Source organism: Mus pahari, chromosome 10, assembly GCF_900095145.1.
Source record: "Mus pahari chromosome 10, PAHARI_EIJ_v1.1, whole genome shotgun sequence".
In the NCBI taxonomy this organism is placed as follows: Eukaryota; Metazoa; Chordata; class Mammalia; order Rodentia; family Muridae; genus Mus; species Mus pahari.
Genome location: NC_034599.1, coordinates 49,317,700 through 49,342,479, shown reverse-complemented (window position 1 = coordinate 49,342,479; position 24,780 = coordinate 49,317,700). Strand labels below are relative to the sequence as shown.

General features: G+C 40.3%; 1 protein-coding gene across 4 annotated transcripts in view; it reads left to right on the top strand.

The window, feature by feature from the left end:
* The window catches only part of Dmxl2 (Dmx like 2), a 135,911-nt gene that overhangs the window by 107,749 nt on the left and 3,382 nt on the right, over positions 1-24,780 (top strand). For 2 of the 4 annotated variants that reach the window (XM_029542783.1, XM_021205950.2), the window contains exons 29-42: positions 3,006-3,184; positions 7,408-7,538; positions 8,472-8,557; positions 9,140-9,341; positions 10,176-10,293; positions 13,967-14,029; positions 14,856-14,942; positions 15,023-15,144; positions 17,510-17,648; positions 18,283-18,343; positions 18,441-18,568; positions 19,110-19,187; positions 23,446-23,537; positions 24,181-24,233. In XM_029542783.1, coding sequence (XP_029398643.1) covers positions 3,006-3,184; positions 7,408-7,538; positions 8,472-8,557; positions 9,140-9,341; positions 10,176-10,293; positions 13,967-14,029; positions 14,856-14,942; positions 15,023-15,144; positions 17,510-17,648; positions 18,283-18,343; positions 18,441-18,568; positions 19,110-19,187; positions 23,446-23,537; positions 24,181-24,233 — 1,539 coding nt within the window. The remainder of the gene's footprint in view (positions 1-3,005; positions 3,185-7,407; positions 7,539-8,471; positions 8,558-9,139; positions 9,342-10,175; positions 10,294-13,966; positions 14,030-14,855; positions 14,943-15,022; positions 15,145-17,509; positions 17,649-18,282; positions 18,344-18,440; positions 18,569-19,109; positions 19,188-23,445; positions 23,538-24,180; positions 24,234-24,780) is intronic. The other 2 variants (XM_021205952.2, XM_021205951.2) reach the window with 1 other exon arrangement.

Below are 24,780 nucleotides of genomic sequence, written 5' to 3'. Positions count from 1 at the left end.
GTGTGTGTGTGTGTGTGTGCGCATGTGTGTGTGCATGTGTGTGTGCATGTGTGTGTGTATCTTCATTATGGGCATGAATATATTTTTCATCCCAATCTTTAAGTTTGTGGGATAAGGGAAGAGAAGTTGGTTTTTTCTTAAAACACAGAAAGACCCTTAACTCATTTGCAGAAAGGAATGGTTGTATTCAGACAAGAGGTAAGGGACACAAATAGTTTAGAGGACACATGTCTACTTCTGTCCTCAGTGCCTGTGATTGAGATAAACTGGGTTCCTGGGTTAGGCACAATAATGAGATCTCACCAACTCCTGCTGCGTCTGCTCTCCTTTAGCCTGACATATTTAGAGTACATTTTAAATTTTAAAGTTTTTCTCTCAAATCATATATTTTTTTGTTTGTGGTAATTTTGAAGTATTTCCCTCAGTGCTGAGGATCAAACCCTACTCTGTGTCTATCAGGCAAGTGTTCTTCTTCCCCACCCTCCCTGTATGCGGTAATGCTCTATCATAATTCATCCGTGTTTAGAACTTTCAAGAATGTGTGCATTCATTCATTTCAGAAATCTGCCAGGCAGTGTGCTAGTCTTTGACAGTGTGGGAAGAACAGGACAGACAGGAGCAGTAGAAAGAGAGGAGTGTGGAATGGGATGTGAGAAGATGCATGCTTCTGATGAGCTGGTGTTTTCAGCAGATCTCTAGGGAGGTCTGTGATTCCACCATGCAGAGGTCCACAGTCGGAGCACTCTAGGCAGATGGCAGGAACAGTTAGCAAAGGGAAGACTGAATTTCTTTTCTAGGAAGCCACCAGAGTTATGACAAATAGGGGGAATAGTGTGCAAGATGAGGCTAGAGGGGTAACTGGGACAAGGCCATTTAGAGTTTTGTTGATCATAACAGACGTGAGCTGTTGCTCTAAGGAAAGAGAAAATGATGGAGGGTTTTAAGAATGAAAGTCTTAGGTTTTTTGAAGAGCCATTCTAGCTACATTGTGGAGAATTCACTATGCCATAGAATAAAAGCAGAGGTCCCTGGAAGGATGCGCTTATAAGATAATGGTAGGGTACCATCAAGCATAAGTGAATAAATTGCCCGTGCTTAATGCAAGCAACACTAATTAAACTCACTGGGTTGCACAAAACACAAACAAAAAGACATGAAGCCAGGTGTGGTGAATCATGCCTTTAATCTCAGCACTTGGAAGTCAGAGGCAGGCAAATCTATGCTTCTGAGGCCAGTTTGTCTATACAGTGGGCTCTAGGTCAGCCAGAGCTTCATAATGAGACTTTCTCAAAAAACAAACAAACAAACAAACAAAAAAGTCACGAAGGCAGAAGAGAGTCTGGTCAGAAAGAGGAAGAACATCATCAGAGTTGGAGGAGAATGAAGACAGGAATGGAGAGTGAATTGACCACTGTACATTATATACATGTCTGAAAGTGTCATAGTGACACCCACTGGTATATCTAGTACATGTTTATAAATGAAGAGGTAGATGAATAGCATGATGCTTATGTCCAGTCGAGTGAGAAATCACCCTAAAACAGAATGAAGTACTAGTACATGCTGTAATGTGCATGAACCTTGAAGCTGTTAGGTCAAAACGCTAGGTATACAATGTATATGTTACTAATTCTGCTTGTGTGACATATCTAGAACATAGACATCCACAGAATCAGAGGGGTCTACTTGCAATGACAGTGCTTTTGAACTGGGTTGAGGTGGTTATTGCACATCATTATAAATGCATGAAATACCACTGAGTTTTACACAGTTTTGTCTCATAAATTTTGACTTAATTTTAAAAGATTTAAAAAAATAATATAAGCAGGTGAAAGTTGGTCATACTCTGGATATGCTTTGAGAACATTGCTGTTGGATTTATTCTGTTTGTGGTTCTTTTGTATTCAACTAGTTCTTACATTATTTTGATATTTCTTTATGTATCTTTTTATTATAATCTTTCTTCTGGTTTTCAGCATTCAGCAAACTAGTTCATACCTTTCTCATGCCATCTATTGCCTCCCTCTTAGTGGACCAAACAGGATTCCTCACGTGGGACTAACTTAAGAAGCTTTAATGAGAATTGCCCAGCTTCAGGTCCACAGACTGGTTCTGGTCTGACTGCAGGTTGTCTTATTACTCCCATGATGGCTGTTGGCCAGGACAAGCGCTTTGCCCCTCACTTATGCAGACTCCTTTGGCCATTTGTTCTGGTTGCTTTCCCTTTCCCATTGTGCTTCTGCCATTTTAGAAGACATTCTGTATACCGCACATTGTTCACAGAATCGGGGGTTTTGTTTTGTTTGTTTGTTTGTTTGTTTGTTTGAGACAGAGTCTCACTATGTAGCTCTGGCTGTCCTGGAACTCACTGAAGACCAGGCTGGCCCTACCTGCCTCTGAATGCTGGCTTCAGACTTAAGAGATCCACCTGCCTCTGCTCCCAAATGCTGGAACTAAAGGTATTCTTCACTATACCCAGCTCTTGCACCAGAGTCTGAAACAATCACTCAGTCACTCTTGTGAATACAGGGTATACCGTTTCTTTAGTGTATCTTTAGGGATAATTGTGTGCGTGCATTTGTGTGTGTTTTGTGTGTGTGTGTGTGTGTGTGTACACACTCATGTGTGCACATGCACAGGTACCCTTAGAATCTAGTAGCGGGGCGTCACATTCCCCAGGAGCTGGACTTTGTGAGCTGCCTGAAATTGATACTGGGAATCAAATTTGTTGTCTCTGTGGTAAGTGCTCTTAACTATTAAGCTATCCCTCCAGCTTTTCTCAATTAGTCTTACAGGAATTACTTTAACCTAGAGTCTGGTTAGTAAGTAACCTTATGGGATGATGTCCACCTGGTTCTTTGCCATGTCTCTTTGCTGTGGAATATTGATTGATAGACGGTAACCAGAAATGTTTAGACATCCTGATAGAATTTGTCTAGAGCAAAGAGGAGGAGCAAAAGAAAGGTGAAGCATGTAAACTAATGCTGAGCTTCCATCCCATTCAGCACCTCCTGTCGCTTCTGAGGACATAGACAAACACCGGAGGAGATTCAACATGAGGATGCTGGTCCCTGGAAGGCCTGTAAAAGATGCTACCCCGCCCCCAGTGCCTGCAGAAAGACCATCTTACAAGGAAAAATTTATTCCTCCAGAACTTAGTATGTGGGATTACTTCGTTGCAAAGGTAAGGTGTATGATATATACAGGCTTAAATGTGTTGGTTTTTTTGACTTTGTATGTGTCACATCCAGATGATGGGACAGCTTTTGATTCAGTCACCTCAGTTTAGACATTTAATCTTTCAAATCCAGAAACTGAATAGATATAGAAATTTAGTGATTATTAAATGACAATAGAGGAAAGAAGTTAAAATCCCCTGGGACGTAGGAATAAACCAGAAGTCAGCTTATTAATATATCAACAGCCTCATCATTTAGAACTGATGGGGATTTTTGTATTCTGTAGCCTTTTCTTGTTGATGATCAGCAGTTACCTTGGTCAGCATGGATTTAGAAGAGGATTAATCAGGCTGTGGTGTTGTGGTGGGTCATGATATCTCTGTTACTCTATAGCAGAGAAAATTTGTCTGAGGATCAGCGTGCTCATGTTGATTCCTACCCTGATGCCCTTTCTCATACTGTACTGGTGCATGTGTATATGGCACTGGCTCTTCTACCCTGTGCAGGAGAGTCCATTGCTTGCAGGAGAGTCCCATTCTCTTTCATGGGAGCTTATACTGCAGTCCTTGTTGTACATAAGACCTCATATCCTAGTGTTCTTGTTTGCTTTTTGGATTTTTGAGACAGGGTCTCAGTATGTAGTCCTGGATGTCTTGGAAGTCACTATGTAGACCAGGCTGGCTTTGAATTCAGATCTGCCTGCCTCTGCCTTCTGAGGCATAGGATCCAGTGCATGCATCACTGAGTGTTTCTGCTGGCACTCCGGTCTAGGTTCGTCCTGAAGGGTGGGGCTGTCCTGAGGGGGAATAGACAGCGAGAGAAATTTGAGGCCAGGACAAATTATTCTGATCGAGGCCCAAGGTTTAATGAAGGAACTTAGTTTATATAGCGTGGGAAAAACCCCAGTCCCCAGCCCCAGTCTTTGAAGGCACAGGTGAATGTTCGTAGGCGGGTCCAAAGGATGTTGTCTTCTGGGACATCAAATGGTCTTCTAAGTAGGGGATGGAGACACAGCGACAGTAGAGCAGCTCTGGCAGATCTGATGCTGGTGGAATTTAGCACCTGCAGGGGACTGGGGTTTGAAGGGCATTGATTAGTATAAACAGTAAGGTAAGCTTGGCAGATCTGAAGATTATAACCGCAGGTGGTCCAGTGGCAACAGAGAGCTGGGAGGCCCCAACACATCACCACACCCCGTTCTTCTTAGAGTTATTGAGGCACTAAGCCTGCTCTTTGTAGACTGTGCTGTTCTTTGAAATAGTTTTTAAGGCATTGATATGTAAAATTTTTGGTTATTAATTAGTGATGTGCAAAGTATATCACAGAACGGTGATGTCAGTATCACATAGGAACTTGTGAAAAATGCAGACTCTGGAGTCCCATCTTTCTAATTAAAGATTTCTCCTTGACATTTGGGAAACCCATTGAGTCATTAATGTAAATGATGAAAACAGAAAGATTTGTAAATGGTAATATGCCAATGTTTTCTCATGACTAATATAAAGTCAAAAATTAAGAATGCAAAAATATATTAAGAAAAAAATAAGCCAGGAAAAGTGGCATACTCAAAAAGTAGGGGCAGGAAGTTATAAATTTGAGACGCGCTTGTGTTAAGAAGAAGAGTGGGATTATTATTTAAAATATATATAGGACTATTACTTATAGTTTTATGTTTTGCTTTTAAAATTAACATTGTAAGGCAAACATATGGCTAGCTGAGTGTGCTGGTACACACCCTTAATCCCAGCACTCCAGAGGCAGAGCAGGCAGATGCCTGTGAGTTTGAGGCCTACCTAGTTCTAGGCCTGTCAGGAATGCATAGTGAAACCTATTCTCAAAAAATAAAACAAGACATATGGTTATCATTAAAAATTTTCTGTTATAGAAAACTTCAGACATATACAAGAGGAAAAATAATTTCTAAATCCTTCTCTACCACTAAGTTTCACAAATTGTCAGCTCGATGGACAATGAATTCATTTTACCTTCATTTACTGTTGAAGGGTCAGAAGCAAATGCAGACCTCACGAAATTTCATTCCTAAGTAATTAACGTTTTGGAGGCAGAGTTTTGCTGTAGCCTTGTGCAGACTAGCTTTGAACTTCCCTCAGCCATCCTCTCATAAATGCCCATTTATCCACTTATATGCATGCACCCACACTAAGTAATACATGAAAACATTTAAAGTATTGTTTTTGTTGTTGTTGTTGTTTTGGTTTTTCAAGACAGGGTTTCTCTGTGTAGCCCTGGCTGTCCTAGAACTCACTTTGTAGACCAGGCTGGCCTCGAACTCAGAAATCTGCCTGCCTCTGCCTCCCAAGTGCTGGGATTAAAGGCGTGCACCACCATGCCCGGCTATATTGTAAAGCTAGATTTGGTGGCACACAGATGTAATCCCATACTGGTACTAGGGATATGGGCACAGGAGGGTACCAGTTTGAGATCAGCCTGTGCTGTCCTTAAAAAACAAACATCAAAAGAGCCAGCAGCTTTTTAAAAAATTATAAAATTTTGTGTTTAGATGTTTTGTCTGTGTGTGCCTGTGTACCACATCAGTGTGGTGTAGTGTCCAAGGAAACAAAAGAGGGTGTTGGATGTACTGCAGCTTGTTGTGAGACACCATGCGGGAGCCTGGAGTCAAACCCAGGTCTTCTGGAAGAACAGCTTGTACTCTTAACCACTGAGCCATTGCTTTTCCTTTCTATGTTAAATGTTTTTATATAGTTGGGTTTGCAAGTTAGGATCCAAAATAAGATGCATACATCTCAATTAGCTGCTGTGTCTTAGTCTCTGTCTTTGGCAGGGGGAGGGTCTTACATAGTCCATGTAGTTTTTCCAGCTGAGTGGGTCATAGAATATAGCAATTGGGACACTTCTTCAGTGCCGAAAGTGTTTTTTTTTTGTTTTTTTTNTTTTTTTTGTTTTGTTTTGTTTTGTTTTTATAATTATAATTATATTTATATTATAATTATAATTATAATTTTTATAATTACCAGGTATAGGGAGGAAACGAAGTCCTTGATGGAGAAATAAGACAAGAGAGGAATCAGAGAGAAGTGATGACCTCAGAGCCCTTCAAACAGAGAGAATGAGTCCATCTCTCCAGGAGCAGGCATAAGTTAATAGAGTAGCTTAACATTATAAGACCTATGTAGAAAACCAGGAGGATACAGAAACAAAGGGCATTTTACAATGTCTGCATTAAAGTCCATTAGAATCCGTAAGCTCACAGGAGAATCTATTCTTTGGGCTCTTGCTTGTATTCTCCCTCTTCCCTCCCCTTTCTCCTTTCCCCCTTCGCCCTTTTCCCTGCACTCCTTTCCTCTCTGTGGCTGAACAAGACAGACCACCAACTGAACAAGACCACCAACTTTCACTTGCAGGCCTTTGATAGCCATCGGAGTGGCTGCAGTTACAGTATGAAATCTCAGTCAGATGACTTAGAAAGCCCTGGAGCTTGGTCACTGCTTTGTAATCCCTTCATGGTTACCACATTCTGTTAGAAATTTTGGAATGTCCCACTTATTTTGAGTGAACAACTGCATGTAATGGGGAAACAGGTTATCAGGCACCCTCTCGGGCTTCTTAGTCTTGTTCATGAATAAGGAGGGTGGAGGACACTTTTGGTAGAGCTATAGAAGAGAGACTCCAGGACAAACTAGAGCTCTTGTTAGCAGCTTTTATGAGGGAGATAGAGAAGATGAAGAGAGGCAGGCATACTGTTTAAGGTAGACATGGAGGTCAGCCATGTGGCTGCTTGTCTACCACAGGGAGGCAGGAGCTTCAGAGAAAGAATTAGGAAGCCCAGAATACAAGAAAAAGCACACTTGGGCTCTGGCCTGCATGTAGAGGAAAGACACAGGAGAGAAGACAAAACAGGAAAAAGTATAACTCGTCACTCTTTCTTAGGTTTTAATTCTCTGGTTTGTATAGAATAGAGTGAGGGGCAGGCTTCAGATTCCTTTACACAGTTCTTGTATTGAATCTAAGACAACTTTCCCCTGGTAATTTTGACTTTCGTAAATCCAGAACCTGCAAAAGAAAGTTTTGCTCAGATTGACACAATTGCATTTAATATTGCATTTTAAATCAGAATAAAATTTTAAATATGTTTAAATAATTTAGCAGTGCTTAGAATAAGTTTTAAATATGCAGTGTATAAAGTCTATATTTACTATATTATCAAATTACATATTTATACCAATGCTTTGCCTTCTTCTTCTTGCAGCCGTTTCTCCCTTTGTCTGATAGTGGTGTCATATATGATTCTGATGAAAGTGTGCACAGTGACGATGAAGAAGATGATGCCTTTTTTTCAGACACACAAATACAGGAGCATCAAGATCCTAATTCTTATAGGTAAATGAGCCCCTATCCTCTTTTGACCTTCTTTTTCAGAAAAAAACCATAGTATTAGTTAGAACTCTTGTGGTTGGATGAGGTAACGCACACCTTTAATTCCAGCAGAGGTAGGCAGGGAATGCTCGGTACATTATAGGCCAGCTTGGTCTACAAAACAAACAACCCAAAAATTAAAAATAAAAAATAGAGACAGAGTTTCACTGTGTATTCCTGGCTGGCTTAGAACTTGTTATTATAGATCAGGCTGGCTTCAAACTCCAACTACCCTTGCCTCCCAAGTGCTGGTATTAAAGACATTTGCCACCATGCTGGTTCTCAGGTTGTTTGTTTGTATGTTTTAACATTACCATGAATCTATATAAAACATGATATATTTTCAAGTTAGGAATTTTTTACCTTTCAGGTAAGTTTCTAGAATAGCTTCCATTAAAATTATAAAACAGTTTATTGAAAAAAATGTTACTTACACTTTTGGAACTTAACATATCAATAAATGATATGCTATTTAGATTCTATGTGACAGTATGAGAAATGTTTTTCTACTAAGTAATTTTTATATATTCTAAATGTGATATATTATTAAAGTTTCTTTCTTTCCTTCCTTTCTTTTTTTTTTTTTTTAAGACTGAGTCTCTATACATAGCCTTGGCTGTCCTAGAACTCTTTGTGTAAACCAGGGTATCTTTGAATTCAGAGATTCATCTTTCTCTGCCTCCTAAGCACTGGGATTAAAGGTGTGAACCGTCATGTCTGGTCTAAAGTTTTATATTTCAGTGACTATAAAGAATTCACTTTTATGTAATAAAAGTCAGAGGCAGCTATTCTGAGTTGGACCACACAGTTATTAGGGGACATGACTACTATTTTCCTGTGATTCTTTTCTAGGTTGATAAGTGTGTTTTTGTTTTGTTTTTTTCTTTTCCCAAACAGCTGGGCTCTTCTGCATTTGACAATGGTTAAGCTTGCACTTCACAATATCAAGAATTTTTTTCCTATTGCTGGGCTGGAATTCTCTGGTAAGTTTGGAATTTGAAAGTCATTGTTGTTAAATATAATAAATTGCTATCAAATTAATGTTCAAAATCCATGTAGAAGGCTATTCAATATTTTTAAAATACTGCATTAGATATTTTGCAAAGTCTTCTCTGTTACATGCTCCAGCCTATGGTTTGAATTTGATAAAGCATTGCAGTCTTGCCCAGGAGACTGAAAGAGTGAGAATCCAGAACAGGAAAGCTGCACTCTTTTCTCTGTTCGTTTTATTGTCTTCCATTTTGTTGAAAGTATTAAGACTAAGATTAAGAATATTCTCCTAGCCTGGAGATGGCTCAGTGGTTAAGAGCACTAACTGCTCTTCCAGAGGTCCTGAGTTCAATTCCCAGCAACCACATGGTGGCTCACAACCATCTGTAATGGCACCCGGTGCCCTCGTCCAGTGTGTCTGAAGAGTGCGACGGTGTATTCACATATATTAAATTAATAAATCTAAAAAAAAAAAAAGAATATTCTCCCAAAACTGAGATGTCTATTTTTAGAAGCCTAGCCCCAAGAGTTTAGACTCTGCAGGCATGTAGTGACTTGACTTTCTTACCCTCTAGAGCTCCCTGTGACATCACCGCTAGGAATTGCTGTCATTAAAAACTTGGAGAACTGGGAACAGATTCTGCAGGAGAAAATGGATCACTTTGAAGGTCCACCCCCTAACTATGTCAACACATACCCAACTGACCTCTCAGTGGGAGCTGGGCCAGCTCTTCTCCGCAATAAAGCCATGTTAGAGCCTGAAAACACTCCATTCAAGTAAGGAGCGTCTTAGAATTCTGGAGATAGTAGAGCTTGGCTTACCAGAGCATGCCGGTCGCCTTCAGAATAGTCTTACACTTTATTCAGGAAATTATAAATGATATCTATAATAGGGAAATAGTCCTTTATTTTTGTCTGTGTTTCTTACTTTTGGGGGAGATTTAATAGCAATGAATATATGCAATTATTGTTATTGGTTTTTGTGAATAAGTTAATAAAGGAAAAAGAAAGGTTTTATTGTTGCTTTGCTGAGCAGCATGCTTTCAAAGACATACTCATGTCCACCAAATGGATTAGGATTAAGAATCAGAAATAAAATCCACACAGCTATAAAAAGTTACTTTTAACTAGTAAATAAAAATGATTTTTCATGGGTCAGTATGTGATATCTGGACATACACCATGTATAATGTCAAAATAGATTAAGCAGCTGGCTACTTGCTTTGTTTTGAAGGAACCACTCATGTTCAGGAGGAGTGTTCACCAGCTTGAAGGACCAAACTGATAGCCTTAAATAATTGAAAATACTGTCATTTACTTTATATTTTTCAAATGTGCTTTTACTATCTGAAAAGCCTAAAGTATAATTTTAAAAAGAAAATAACGAGTCACTTGTTAGTTTTCCTCCCCAGTTCATTTAGTGTCATTGGAAAATGGATTACTAGGCCAAGTAGTTATTTTCAGGAAAACTAAAATTAAGAGTGAAATAAGTGAGAAGGTTTGTTTCGCTTACAGCTGTGTTATTTGAATGAATTTGGAGTAGTTAAAGAAAGTGTCTGCAAATGCTGTGTTTACTGTGAGTTGTTTGGTTTGTCAACATTCATTTGATAGATCCCGGGATTCATCTGCACTTCCAGTCAAACGACTCTGGCATTTCCTTGTCAAACAGGAAGTTCTTCAAGAGACGTTTATTAGATACATTTTCACTAAGAAGAGAAAGCAGAGTGAGGTATTGTTTCTGTTGTAATTTTTCCTCAGTCTCTTTTTTTCTTAATATACCTGATTTTTAGTATTTGACTTATTGTGAAACTTTATTTTTGGATAGGACTTGTCTGTTATTTTTTACACATCTGAGTAGTAGCCAAAGCTTATTAAGCTGTGGAGAGCTTTTATAAAACCTCGTATTTCTATTTCATAGCAACGAAACAGTGTAAGTTCCATGGTAAATCACATGTTCAAGTGATAGTTGGTAATCCCCTTAAATAACTGCTGTTGGACAGTCACCTATAATAACTTTGCAGTAAATGCAGGGACCTAACATACAAACGGCTGCACTCTGATATGATCCTCTAAATATGTAATTTAAATTACAACATCACCCTTTAAGCATGTAGTTCACCTTTAGTTTGTAAATGAACAGGTTTGTTTTTGTTTTCTGTTTTTTGCTTTTAATTGAAGAGGGTTTCTGATCCCTGGAACTGAAGCTAAGGTGGTTCCCAGCCTTCTGACATGGGTGCTGAGAAGTGAACCTGGGTCTTCTGCAGCAGCAGAACAAACTTTTAACTCCTGAGCCACCCTTCCAACATCAGTGAACAACAAATTTAAGAAAATTTTGCAAAAGAATAAACTACAGAAATACCAAAAGCAAGATAATGGATAGGCAATCTAAAAAAAGTTAGTCACAGGTTTAGTCTTGCCTGGTGACTAAGAAGCCATCATTAGCATTGCATGTGTGAGTCAAGAAGAATCAGGGCTTTAGATGCTGGCAAGGGACCCTTAGAAGACATTTTATTCAGCACTTCAGTGCCTTCAGTGAGGCAGTGGGCAGACTGAAGAGCATGCAGAACAGCATCAGACAATTAAAGGCTTGGCAAGCACAGTCTGAGAGGAGAAAAATGAATTGTATTTCACTTAGAAGGGTGAAAATGGAGAGGAACTGTCTGTCTGAGGCAACTTCCCAAGGTCGAGTGTAGAACTGCTGAGCCTTGTCCCATGCCTAGGGCAGCAGTTACAACCCTCGTTTTTGTTCAGTAGTTGTCTGTGCACATGGATGGTACCCATGGCCAGTCCTTAAGAAGAGCTTTGTCTTTTCTCTGTGTTTAAGGATAGACAGAAGGAGATGTAGTGAATCCTTCAAGTCCTAATGAGCCTCTAATGGCATTGGAATTACCGATAGTGTATTAGTGGGGACTCAGAGGTACACTGTTTGCCTTTGGCTGTAGCATTCCCAGTGGTGACGGATGCTGATTCTATACAGTGTGGGAATCTTAAGAAATGGCTATAAAATGAAAGATGATTGTTCAATTATGAGTTACTCACAAAAGCCAAATCTTTAAAGGGCCACATTTCCTGAATGTTTAGTTCTTTAAATCATTAAACTTAACAGTTTATAAAAACTGTGTCTTAATTCTTGATATAGTTTGTAGCATACAGATCCTTCGTCTCCCGTCATATTCAGCAGGCTCTGTGGTCTTGGGATCAGCAGGCCAAGCCTGAGTTCCAGCAGGGCTCCCTAGGAAGACCACAGTGGGGCAGAGGTAGAGCAGGTACTTTGTAGGAGTATGATGTAATTTGGAGTTGAGATAAGAGAGTTTTTGTCAGTTTCCTTTTGAATTTTGTATATTGAATGAAGGGACTCTCTTCTCTAGTATTGTGTAGTCTCTCCATCTGTGCCACCCTGCAGAATCTCACCACTCACACGTGAGTGAGCACTGAAATGTGGCCCGTATGACTGAGCTCCAATTTTGTTTAATTTTGAGTAGCTACATGGTTAGTGGCTACTGTATCAAGAAGTACAGATCTGTTGAAATGTTTTAAGAAAAGAATTTTAGAAAATATTTAAATCAAGATAAAAACTAATAACTAGTCTCTGAAATAAAATCTTTAACAGGTGTGCTTTATCTTTGTTGGTTGTGGAGTAGGATTTTGTTATTTGATAAATTGATCAGTAAAATCCCTAAAACACAGAGAGAGACAGAGAAAGCCAGAGCCAGAGAGAGAGAAGAGAGAGAGAAGAGAGAGAGAGAGAGAGAGAGAGAGAGAGAGAGAGAGAGAGAGAGAGAGAATGAGAACAAACAAACAGAAAAGAAAAAAAAAACCCAACAACAACCAAAAACCTCGTCAGTTAAGAGCTCTTGCTTCTCTTTCAGAGGACCTGACTTCTATTTCCAGCTCCTATGTCTGGCAGTTCACAACCACCTTTCCCTCCAGCTCCAGGAGATCTGACACCTTTTATAGCCTCCATGGTCACCCTCACACATGTGGTATATACACACTGAAAAATTCATCCATCCATCCATCTATGCATACATGCATGCATACACACACACACACACACACACACACACACACACACACACGTAAAAAATGTAAAGAACTAAAATAAAAGACACAAACTGACATGTTGGCTAATCCATGATTTGAAATTCTTGTCATACTGTAAAAAGATAGCTCATCAAATAAGTTAAAGAAAAATAGTCCATAGATCAAGCTTTAGTCAAATTGTTAAATGTGTCAAACCAGCTGGTTGACTTATCAAGCCATTCTTCAGTGGTTGACTTTCACTGAGTTAGCTGTTCTCAGAGTAGAACAACTCACATGTTTTCCTGGGTGTGTCATTGTCAGTTGCTACAGCCCCCCCCCCCCCCCCCGTGATCCTTAAAGAAAGGTCAGGGGATTTGAATGGACTGTTAGGCTAAAATTGTCACATCAGGAACACTGGGGAGAAGTTTCAGGTTCTGATCATGCCTTCTGTGGTTAATGCAGTAGAGGAGTAACATTTCTAGTTGTACCTTGCCGAGGATTTGTCCACCAGGGAGCAAGCAAGTATGCTTTCTTCCTATGCCTCATCCTCTCATTACAAGGAGAATGATCTGGTTACATGGTTACTCAGATCCGCTTATGAGTAAGAACCCAGCAGTGATGAGTGCAGAGCTTGGTGACCTCTGCTGCTATGCCAGCGTGGCACTGGCACTCCAGCCCCAGGTCTCAGTGAAACAGAAGGTAGTATCTGTTAGCATTCGAGAGGCTGTGGGTGCAGTCCTCAAGGCTGTTAAAATAATGGAGGTGGATGGGAACTGATAACGTGATTGGAAATGGCTCAGGCAGGGAATTACTTGCTGTGCACGTCTAAGGACGGGTCAGACCACCAGCACCCACAAAGAAGTCCAGGTGCAGCAGCACATTGGTACCCTAGAACTTGGGTGCAAGAGACAGGCAGATGTGAAAATCTGGCTGATAAATGATGAGACCATATTTAGTGAGAGACCCTGTTTCAAAAAATAAGATGGAGAGCCATTGAGAAAGATACTGAGTGTTGAATTCTGTCCTCCACAGGACCTCCCCCTCCATGTGCACGTATATCAATATGTACATGTGTATAAAACAACATTAGAAGAAGTAGGTCTTATTTTTAGAGATTTTATATTTAAGAACTTTTAAGTTAGAAAATTGGTATACAAATAGTAAGTTTTAATTGAAGTAGTTTTTATGTTTCATGTGTATATGATAACTTTAGTTAGGATGGTTCTGCTTTGTTGATCTGATACTCTTTTATTCAATTTAATTTTTTGAAGTCAGTTTTATCATCTTTGTATGATAACTATTCTAGTTTAAAATTTTTCATTCTTATTATTTCATTTTATGCATGTGGTTTGTGTTTGTGACGGTGTGGTGTTATATAGTCTGTAGAAGAACATGTGGAGCAGGTCAAACACAACTCCGTAGCAGAAGATTGCCACATCAAGGTAGTCTCTTGTGCCTTTCTGTAGCTCCCTTTTCAGAGTTCTCGGAGCTAACCCCTCATTTCTAATGCTAACCGTAGCTGCCCAGCTGACCAAGAGGCCTTGCTCTCAGACAGAGGAGAGGACACACCCTGTGTCCTGCTCTGCTCTGCTCTGTTCTGCTCTGAGTTCTTTCTTGTTCTCATCTCCACTTCTGTCATAGTTTCTAGACTGTCTTAAAGCACAACTGGTCTTTCTTTTCGACTCTTTTCTCTTGCTTCCCATTTATCTCTGACTCTCAAGATGCCTCACTTGTTCTATTTTCCATTCTTTTCTCCCTGATCTCTCTGGGTTTTTCCTGTTTCCAATTTCCTAACCTTTCCTTTAAAGTGTTTCATAACACAGCTCTCCTTTGACTTCCTATGACTTTGCCCTTCACTGTGTCTCTTAACACAGAGACACACAGACATACACTCACTCATAGGAAAACTCTCTCTCTCTCTCTCTCTCTCTCTCTCTCTCTCTCTCTCTCTCACACACACACACACACACACACACACTTATTACAGAATATTTGCACATTTTAGAAGAGCTAACGTAAATGTATAAATTGTGAAAACATTTTAATCATTACCATGCAATCACATTGGGACTCTTCATAATTGGGGTATTTGATTACAGAGCTTCAGAACATGGGAGCAGATTTCTAAAATTAATTCCTAACACACTAATGCTCCTCCACTCTTCCTGCTGCTACTACAGTTTCTCCTTACCCAGCTGTCATCCTGTGGGATGCTTATGTCTGTGGAGAGTCATACAGTGACAACTAACCCTCAGCAATGTTTTGTAGGTCGAAGCTGATCTGGGCTACCCAGGAGGGAAGGCAAAGGTCATTCATAAGGAATCTGACATGATCATGGCATTCTCTATTAATAAGGTAAACATTGTGGTTACTCTAGACAATGCTCTGCTTTTTAGTGAAACTGGCCAAATCATTATTCTGCCTTTGCTTCATAGGCAAACTGTAATGAAATTGTTTTGGCTTCAACACATGATGTTCAAGAACTCGATGTCACTTCTCTACTGGCTTGTCAATCATATATATGGATTGGAGAAGAATATGACAGAGAGTCGAAAAGGTGTGGCTCATGAGGGGTAATTATAAATGTCATTGTCAGCTGGGTGGTTATGGCACATGCCTTTGATCCCAGTACTTGGGAGGCAAAGGCAGGGGGATCTCTGAGTTGGAGACCTGCCTCGCCTGCAGAGCTAGATCAGGACAGCCAGGGCTACTCAAAGAAATCCTGTCGCAAAAAACCAAAAATATAAACAGACAAACAAATAAAAATAAATGCCATTGTCTTTAGCAAATACCTGCTAAGTGGTTGAGATGAGAAAGATATACCTCTTCAGTTATGCAAGGAATAAATGTAATTTATTATTAGTTGACAATAAAAGGCTTCATTTATACTAAATTTATAAATTACTCATAATTTTCCCACTAAACTTTCATAGTATTTAAATCAGACTAGTCTCTGACAGGGGGTCTAAGGTTTAAAACTGCAACTTTGACATTTAACCTCAAGGAAACAGGAGTTATATAGTAGTCAGTGATTGAACTGGTCTGGACAGCTCAAGTAGAAAAGTAGTATGCAGACATCTACAGACTGAGATAGGGTCACATTAATCCTCCAGTGTTGTTAAGTATTACTTTGGATAAAGCATATTTTTTACAACTAAAAATGTCCACAACTTTAGTTTTCATCTGAAGAGTTTTGCAGCACTTTTTAATTTTAAGTTTTTCCTACATGTTTGCTTTTCCTGTTGCTATTCTCCAGCTAGGAATTTCATGCCGTAGGACTGTCCACAGGGCTGCTGTCCTTGCTCAGTTCTCTCTTTTGATAGTCTGTAACCAGGCTTCAGTTAGAGTTCAGAGTGGATGGAACCATCTAGTGTAGTCTACAGCTCCATCATCCGCTTGCATCCACATTTGTATGCAATAAAAATTAATGTTTTAAGATTTTTTTCTTAACTTGATTTTGGCATTTTGAGAGAAAGCTTTTGAGATGTGGCTACCCTCTAGCCTACCACGCACGTGAGCGTGGACTCCTCATCTCTACCTTTTACCTTTCAAGGACTGAGACCGCAGACATGTGCCACCATGCCTGCTATGAAGAAAGCTTTAAAATTTTATTTCTTGTTTCTTTAAAAATATAATTTTGGGTTAGGGTTTTAGCTTAGTGCCTGTCTGGGATGCAAGAGTTCTGGGCTCACTTGCATCTAAGAGGAGGGCATAGTTTGGCATGGTAGCTCATGCCTGTGATTCTGGGGGAGGCAGATAGAAGAGGCTGTCAAGTTCAAGGCCAGTGTGAGCTACATAGCATGGCCTTGTCTTTAAACAAGCAAATGAAGGCGTGGAGAGAGCTGTGTTGGCGAAGTGTTTGCTGCATAAGCATGACGATCTTCCCTGCATGTCAGCGCCCTGTAAAACCCGAGAGCAGTGTGTCTGTAACCCCAGCACTGCAGGGCAGTGAGAGGCAGGTTCAGGAGCTTCCAGCCTTCCAGCCACAGGCTCTAGGTCAGTGAGAAACCCTGCCCCAAAAGAACACTGTGGAGAGCAACTGAGGAAGGCACCTGCCTCAGCCTCCAGCTTCCATGAGGCCATCGCACATACACAGAAATAAAAACCAAGCAACTAAATTAATGTAAAATAAAGTAATTTGATATGTGGGCTACCTGTATATAAGAAATCACTTAATATTTATGTTTACTCAAATCTATGCTAAATACTTTTTAAAGTTCTTATTACATATTAATATACATAATGGGTTTCATTATGCTATTCTAATATATATGTATATATACATATACATACATACATAATGTTTTGATCATATTACTGCTACTCCTCTTTATCCTCCCTATTCATAATTGATACCTTTTCCTTCTCAGCTAGCCCCCTTCTCTTTTCATGTTGTTCTTGTGTGTGTGTGTGTGTGTGTGTGTGTGTGTGTGTACGCGCGGGTGCAAACGAATTTAATTATGGTTGTTTATAGAACCATTGGTATATTGCCAATGCTGTGCCATTGGAGAAAATAGCTCTCCCTTTCCTAGCAACCAGTGACTGTGTATAAATACTCAAGGAGGGTTAAAATACTTTAAGGTAAACATTAGTTCTAATTTTGTAGCAATAAAGCTGCTCACATAGATAATATATTAGACTGAGTTTATATTTTGTTTAATGGGAAAAAAAGTGTTAATACTGGCTAGATTTAGATTTGTGTCTAAGTTTTTTACTCAACGAGTATTTATTCTATTTTTAAAATAATATTTTAATTGCCAAAGAACAAATTATTTTTAAAAAGCAAACCCTTCCTAAATCTGTGTCTTTAGAAAACGGAGATGCCATTAAAAAGAATCTCTATGGTTGTATACAATCTGTATAGCTGGGTTTCTGTTAAAAGAGAATAAACTTTCCGAGTAACATGCAACTGTTCTCCACAGTTCAGATGATATTGATTACCGTGGTTCCACCACAACCCTGTACCAGCCTGGTGCAGCCTCCCATTCCTCAAGCCAGCCACACCCGCCTCCATCTCTGCCATGGCTAGGCAGTGGACAGACCAGCACTGGGGCTACTGTGGTATGTCTTCTGTTTCCTGACATGTATGCTTTCTGAGTGTGGCCTCCTCAAGGAGTGTGTTAAAGTTGCTTGACATAGAAATTATCCTAAAAATGAGACTAGTTTGCTTTGAGTTTCCCAGTGTATGCTTTCTGCATATCCGCCACAGGTGAGAGTAGCTGTTACTGTCCTCCAGATGAACAACTGAGACACAGTGGCAAAGCAGGGTCAGAGAGGAGTTCAAGTCATTTTGAAGTTTGAACGTTGCCTCAGATCACTGAATGCTAATTCTTCCTGGTCACTATAGTTGAAGGAGTCCTAGTCCTTCATACTGTAACTATCTCTAGGATACCTGCCTGGGCTACCTAGCCAGATCCCCCAGCTCCACCCCCAAAGTCAGCCTGATGGTGGTCAGGGAGCTGGTAGTTGGAAGAGAGTCCCTTTGTCACTAGATGAAGTTGTTTGTAATGTCTTCACAGGGCAGGGCTGTACCAGTAAGTGATTGCTTCTGTTTGCAGAAGTGTATACTAAACATGTCAGACCCCTCAGCAGGGCTTGTCTCAGCTAAAGCTTCTCATGGGGATGCTCTGATGCCCTTCCTTCCTCCTCCCTCATCAATGCACAAAGTAAACCCATTTTCCTCCTTTTTTAAAAGCTCATGAAAAGGAATCTACATAATGTTAAGAGAATGACATCACACCCCGTCCATCAGTACTGTAAGTGTTTTGTTTGTCATCCAAGAGTTTGAAGTGTCTTTTGAAGAATTAGTTATTAAAACCCTTCAGTTTCTTACTGCTCACCTTCTGTGTCTAGATCTCACAGGTGCCCAGGACGGCAGTGTTCGAATGTTTGAGTGGACACGACCTCAGCAACTTGTCTGTTTCCGTCAAGCTGGCAATGCAAGAGTCACTAGATTATATTTTAATTCACAAGGCAACAAGGTTTGTTCATGGGAGTTAGTGCTGAATGCATCCAAAAATAACTGGATCCTGAGTATATAATATTTATTAAAACTGTATCAAAAAATTTTAATGACGCTGGGTTTAAACTGAGCAGGCTGTTTGCTGAATTCTGCTTATGTAGCCTCTTTTCTGCAAAACTTAGTACAGTTTAACCAGTCATTCATTTCAGCATTTTGTGAAAGAAAATGACTTCTTCCCCAGTGTTGTTAGTGTCTGCCAGCTTGCTAGAGTCTTACTGACACCCAGTTTTTCCTTCCCTCTGTTGTGGAGTCTTAGGGGAATGCAGGGTGTGTGTGATGCCCAGTTAGAAGGTGACAAGGAAGGCTCTGTGTGTGTGTGTGTGTGTATACACTTAGAACATGGCAGGGAAGGTGGGCACTTGGCCTTTGTGGGGAGGAAGCACAGGGGCAGCTGTAGGAGGAGTTTGTGAAGTGGGGTCTGAGCAAACCTCTGTCATAGTTATTTTACTTTTGGCAAGAATTCTGAAAGCCTGTGTTTGATGTTCATGTCCTTCTTACAGTGTGGTGTTGCAGATGGAGAGGGTTTTCTGAGTATCTGGCAAGTTAACCAAACGGCATCAAATCCTAAACCTTACATGGTAAGTGCTACTCACATTTCCAGAGTGAATGCAGAGAGCATATTGTTGGTAAGTGTCTGCTTTTAGTGGTGGCTCTCAGTAGTTATCCTGTTGGAAAATGACAGTTCTACCTAGCGTGAGCCATCCATCTATATCCTCAGTTTAGACAGAAATAACCGAAACAACAAACAACTTTCACTTTTTACCTTAAAGGGTAGCTGTGGGTGTTTTTCTCTGTGTGGTCCAACTTAGAGTATCTTTTAACAGTACGTTTATCCAGTTTGGAAACGATTTTTTTTTAAATAATGTTTTTATTTTATGAGAACTAAATTCATAGTAGTAGAATTTCATTAAGCACATAATTAAAATTCAAACAAGTTCTGAGTACTAATTTCTTTCAGAATTTTTTCTTTTTCCCGGATGGTAATCTAACCCTGAGAGTTCTTCACACACCTACCCACAACCATGTTAATATGATGACACACACTGCTATGCCTTCATGTGGCGGGGCTGTGGCTTACATACAAAAGCTTTTGTTGTCCTGTGTGGGTCTTACATTTTTTTATTAGTTATGTTTGTGTTTTTCTTATTTATATTGTGCCTGCATGTGTGTATGTACACTCCCAGAGGTCAGAAGAGAGCATTAGATCCCTTGGAACTGAAATTAGAGATGGGTTCACACCTCTATGTGGATATGGGGAAGAATAACATGCGAGTTTAACCTCTGAACTCTCCAGGCTTGGGTGGAATTTTTGACATTGTATAAGTAAATGGAGATTCAGAAAGCTCTGAGCCGTCTGAGTTCAGATAGATTACCGAAATGCTTTTAAATTGTCCTTTCTAAAGTATATAGATTTTTAAAACTTTTTTTATTAGAAGTCTTTTTCATACAATGTATTTTGATCATGTTTTCCTTTCCAACTCCTTCATTACATATGAGAGATACAAATATTCCTTTTAGATTAGTGCACTGTAGACTGCCATGATGTCTTTATTATTCTTATTTTTTTATTAGATATTTTCTTCATTTACATTTCAAATGCTATCCCGAAAGTCCCCCATACCCTCCCCCCTGCCCTGCTCCCCAACCTACCCACTCCCACTTCCTGGCCCTGGTATTCCCCTGTACTGGGGCATATGATCTTGGCAAGACCAAGGGCCTCTCCTCCCGTTGATGGCCAACTAGGCCATCCTCTGCTACATATGCAACTAGAGACACTGTTCTGGGGATGGGTACTGGTTAGTTCATATTGTTGATCCTCCTATAAGGTAGCAGACCCCTTTAGCTCCTTGGGTACTTTCTCTAGCTCCTTCATTGGGGGCCCTGTGTTCCATCCAATAGATGACTGTGAGCATCCACTTCTGTATTTACCAGGCACTGGCATAGCCTCACAAGAGATAGCTATACCAGGGTCCTGTCAGCAAAATCTTGCTGGCATATGCAATAGTGTCTGGGTTTAGTGGCTGTTTATGGGATGGATCCCTGGGTGGGGCAGTCTCTGGATGGTCCTTCCTTCCATCTCAGCTCTGAACTTTGTCTCTCTAACTCCTTCCATGGGTATTTTGTTCCCCATTCTAAGAAGGAACTAAGTATCCACACTTTGGTCTTCCTTCTTCTTGAGTTTCATGTGTTTTGCAAATTGTATCTTGGGTATTCTAAGTTTCTGGGCTAATATCCACTTATCAGTGAGTGCATATCATGTGAGTTCTTTTGTGATTGAGTTACCTCACTCAGTATGATATCCTCCAGATCTGTCCATTTGTCTAAGAATTTCATAAATTCATTGTTTTTAATAGCTGAGTAGTACTCCATTGTGTAAATGTACCACATTTTCTGTATCCATTCCTCTGTTGAGGGACATCTGGGTTCTTTCCAGCTTCTGGCTATTATAAATAAGGCTGCTATGAACATAGTGGAGCATGTGTCCTAATTACCAGTTGGGACATCTTCTGGGTATATGCCCAGGAGAGGTGTTGCTGGATCTTCCGGTAGTACTGTGTCCAGTTTTCTGAGGAGTGAGACCACTTTTACCAGTGCCTTTGTGAGCACTGCAGAGCTCGGTGAGCACAAGCAGCACAGACTGGCCAAGGTGGAGTCTGTATGTAGATCATAGTACTCGCTTAACCACAGCACACCTAAGGAGGTGGCGAGCGCGTCGTCTTCCCTGGGTTGTTGTTGTTCATTATGATTTATACTATTATATAAAGTTTGTCAAGTTAGTCAAGGTGTCAGCACTAAAATAACTTGAGCTGTTAAAATAGCTTGAGCTTTTAATCTAATCAAATGTCTTTCATCAGTTCATATATTTAGTTTGAGGTGAGGTCTTGCTGTAACCCAAGCTGACCTTCAAATCTTAGGTTCAAATGTTCTTTTTGCCTCAGTCTTCCAAATAACTGATAATACAGACACTCACCTTTATGTCTACTACTTCATATACTATTGTGTCCTGTGTTTTTTTTTTCTTATAATCCAAACAATAAAAAATAATTGTTGGGGTTTTTTGTTTGTTTGTTTGTTTCAGAACAATGTTTCTCTGTATACCCTTGGCTGTCTTAGAACTAGGTCTTTAGACCTGGCTGGCCTCAAATTAAGGGATCCACCTGTGTCTGCATCCCAAGGGCTAGGATTAAAGACATGTGCCACCACTGCCCAACTAAAATAAATGGTTTTTGTTTTGGGGTTTGTTTGTTTTGAGACAAGGTATGTAGCCTTAGGCTGGCCTGGAATTTGCTCTGTTGACCAACCTGGCCTCAAACTTATAGAGAGATCTGTCTGACGCTGTCTCTTGAGTTCTAGGGTTAAAGATACGCATTAGCTATCATGCCTGGTAGAAGGATATAACTTTTAATTCAATGTATCTTGTCAGCCTTTTCCAATTTTTAAATTCTTGGATATTATCAGAGGAATATGTAAATATGTATATCCTCTTGCTATCACTTTTTACTCTAGACTAAATCTTTATGGTAAACTTTTAATTGAGAGCTTAGAGGTTTCAGAGACTTACGTAAGTTTTTTAATTTTTATTCCCTCATACATTACATCCTGACCACAGTTTCCCCTCCCTCCTCTCCTCCTAGTTGCCCCACCCCTTTTCTTTTCCATTTTTCCAGCTCTGAGGAGTATAGGCTTTGACACAAGCCTAATGATTCTGTCTGCCCAGTTGCAGACTGGGCAAGGCAGCCGAGAGGGTAGAAGTACGCTAGGCTAGTGAGACTGTTGGAGAGTTTGGACGGTGCACAGTCTGCCTGGACTCCTCCTAGTCTGCTTGGTCTCTGGTAGAGCAGAGCCGTTCCCCAGTGGGAAAATGGGATACTGGAGATAGAGTAGGCAACGGCCAAGCAAGTCGGGGAGTCTCGTGGGTGGGAAGCCTACCTGCACCTCCCTCTGTCTGCATGGTCTCTGGTAGAGCGGGAGTCTCTGCTCTAGCTGGAGGCTGGGGCACAGCAAGTAGCCAGGTGCAGGGCGGCGATAGGCTCGGGTTAGGGGATGCTGATGTTGGCAGGAGAGGAGCTGGGATGTGGGCAGCCCACCGGGATGTTTCTCTGAGTGGGTAGTCACTGATCTGTAGCTCTGTTTTTTATTTTATTGAATTCTTAAATAGCTTAAGACTTTCTGATATGAAAATAATTTTAAACTATTTTACCCGAGAATTGGGAACATGATTACAAACCTAATGCTTCCTCCAGTAACAAAAACTTATCAGCATGGTTATATTGTTACAACTTTTAATACTTTATAGGCTCAAAAAATTAGTACTAGCCTTTAAAAACATGGCAGGACTAGAAATGGGGAGGAACAGTCACAACTAATTCACACTGACTTATTCTTTTTGTACATTAAAATTCTTTAAAGTGCTGTGTCTTTTTCTTCTACTTAAAAAGAAGGAAAAGTTGGCAGTGTGGCCTCTGGGTGCACAGTGGCCTGCAGGTCCTGAGTGCTAAGCACATAGTGTGGCTCTAGGTTCTGAGCAACAGAGGTAGACTGTTTAGTCTGGAGGAGGCTGGGGCCCGGCCCCCGGAGGATGCACTCCTCCCCCTTTCGTACTGAGTTTAAGAAACTCTACTTGTCAGGCATGGAAGTGCAGCACTTGGGAAGGCGAGGGTCATGAGTTTACAGCAACCTGAGCCTGATCAAGATCATATACCAAAAACAACAACCATAAACATTTTAAGTCTATATTATCACTCAAAAGTCTTACACATTATTGGTGGAACATTGTTATCATTTCAGTTGCTACTGGATTTTTAGATAATATTGACTATATTTTGTTTTCTATAGAGTTGGCAGTGCCACAGTAAGGCCACAAGTGACTTTGCATTTATCACCTCTTCAAGTCTAGTTGCAACCTCTGGACAGTCCAATGACAATAGGTAGGTTGACGGGAACGAAATGTAAGAAAAAGTTAAGCACAATGCTGTCTTTCCTAGAAAGTGAAGATTTCTATTTAGTAGGCTTTCTTTTTTAATCCAAGGGATGTTTTATGTTTTATAATCCTCACCATAGCATTCCTTACCAGAAACAAAACAAATATTTATCCTAATGTAGTCTGTAGTAGCATGTATCATTTTTTTGCTGAAGTGACAGTCTTTAAAAAGACTGTCATCAAAAGTCTGTTAGCACTGACAAGCATGTGACATGGCTGCAGTCAGTCATCGTAAAGTCCATTAGCTCTGATGTGCGTGTGACATGGCTGAAGTCATCATTTGCAGTTTTCCTTACATTGTCTTCTCTCACTATGAACAGATCTGTTAACCTGAAGTGATTACTTCCCAGGGATTTAGCAGTGCCCTTGTGCTGAGGAAGTCATTTCCTAGTTTCTCTTCTGAGAGATGGCCTGGGGGACAATGACAGGGACCTTATGAAAGTGATACTTGATAAACTCTTAGAAGAGATAAACCACCCCCATGCTAGTTGGACATCTCAAATAAGTAAAAATATTTTTCTTGACAAATTTTTTTCTTATTGGTGACTTTGAATAATTGTTTCTGATTTACTTTATTATTTTTTTAAAAGAAACGTATGCCTCTGGGACACATTAATCTCACCTGGAAACAGCCTCATTCACGGTGAGTTAAAGGGTGATTCTTTGACACGTTATGAAGGAATGTTCGCTAGGTTTGATTTTACTTCAAGAACTGAGTGTTTGCTCACAGGCTGATGTGGAGGAGTACAGAGAGAAGAGGTTTATTTTGTCTAGCACTTTCAGCCCCTGGATGTTTGCCCTTTGAGTCTGTGGCAGAGAAGTACTTTATGGAGAGAATATGGAGTGAAGGAAGGTGTTCTCATGACTGCCAGGAAGCAAAGGGAAGAAGAATGGGAACCTACTCTCCTTCCACAAGGCCCTTATCTTCTAAAAGTTCTGATACCACCCATGATGCCATTGGCTAGAAATGTTTGGAGCACGCTTATCCGAACTGTAGCAGAAGGTCGTCTTATTAGCTTGTGGACGAAAGTATTCAGGTGCATGAGCCTCTTACTTAGAACTGGCGCTTTGGATGAGGCCAGCATCCGGTGAGGTTAATGGTGCTGGGTAGTGACAAGTGTGTGCACCACTGAGAATCTTATCCTCTTGTGCGCTCCTGCTTCTGTGTGCTGTTAAAAATGCTAGAAATT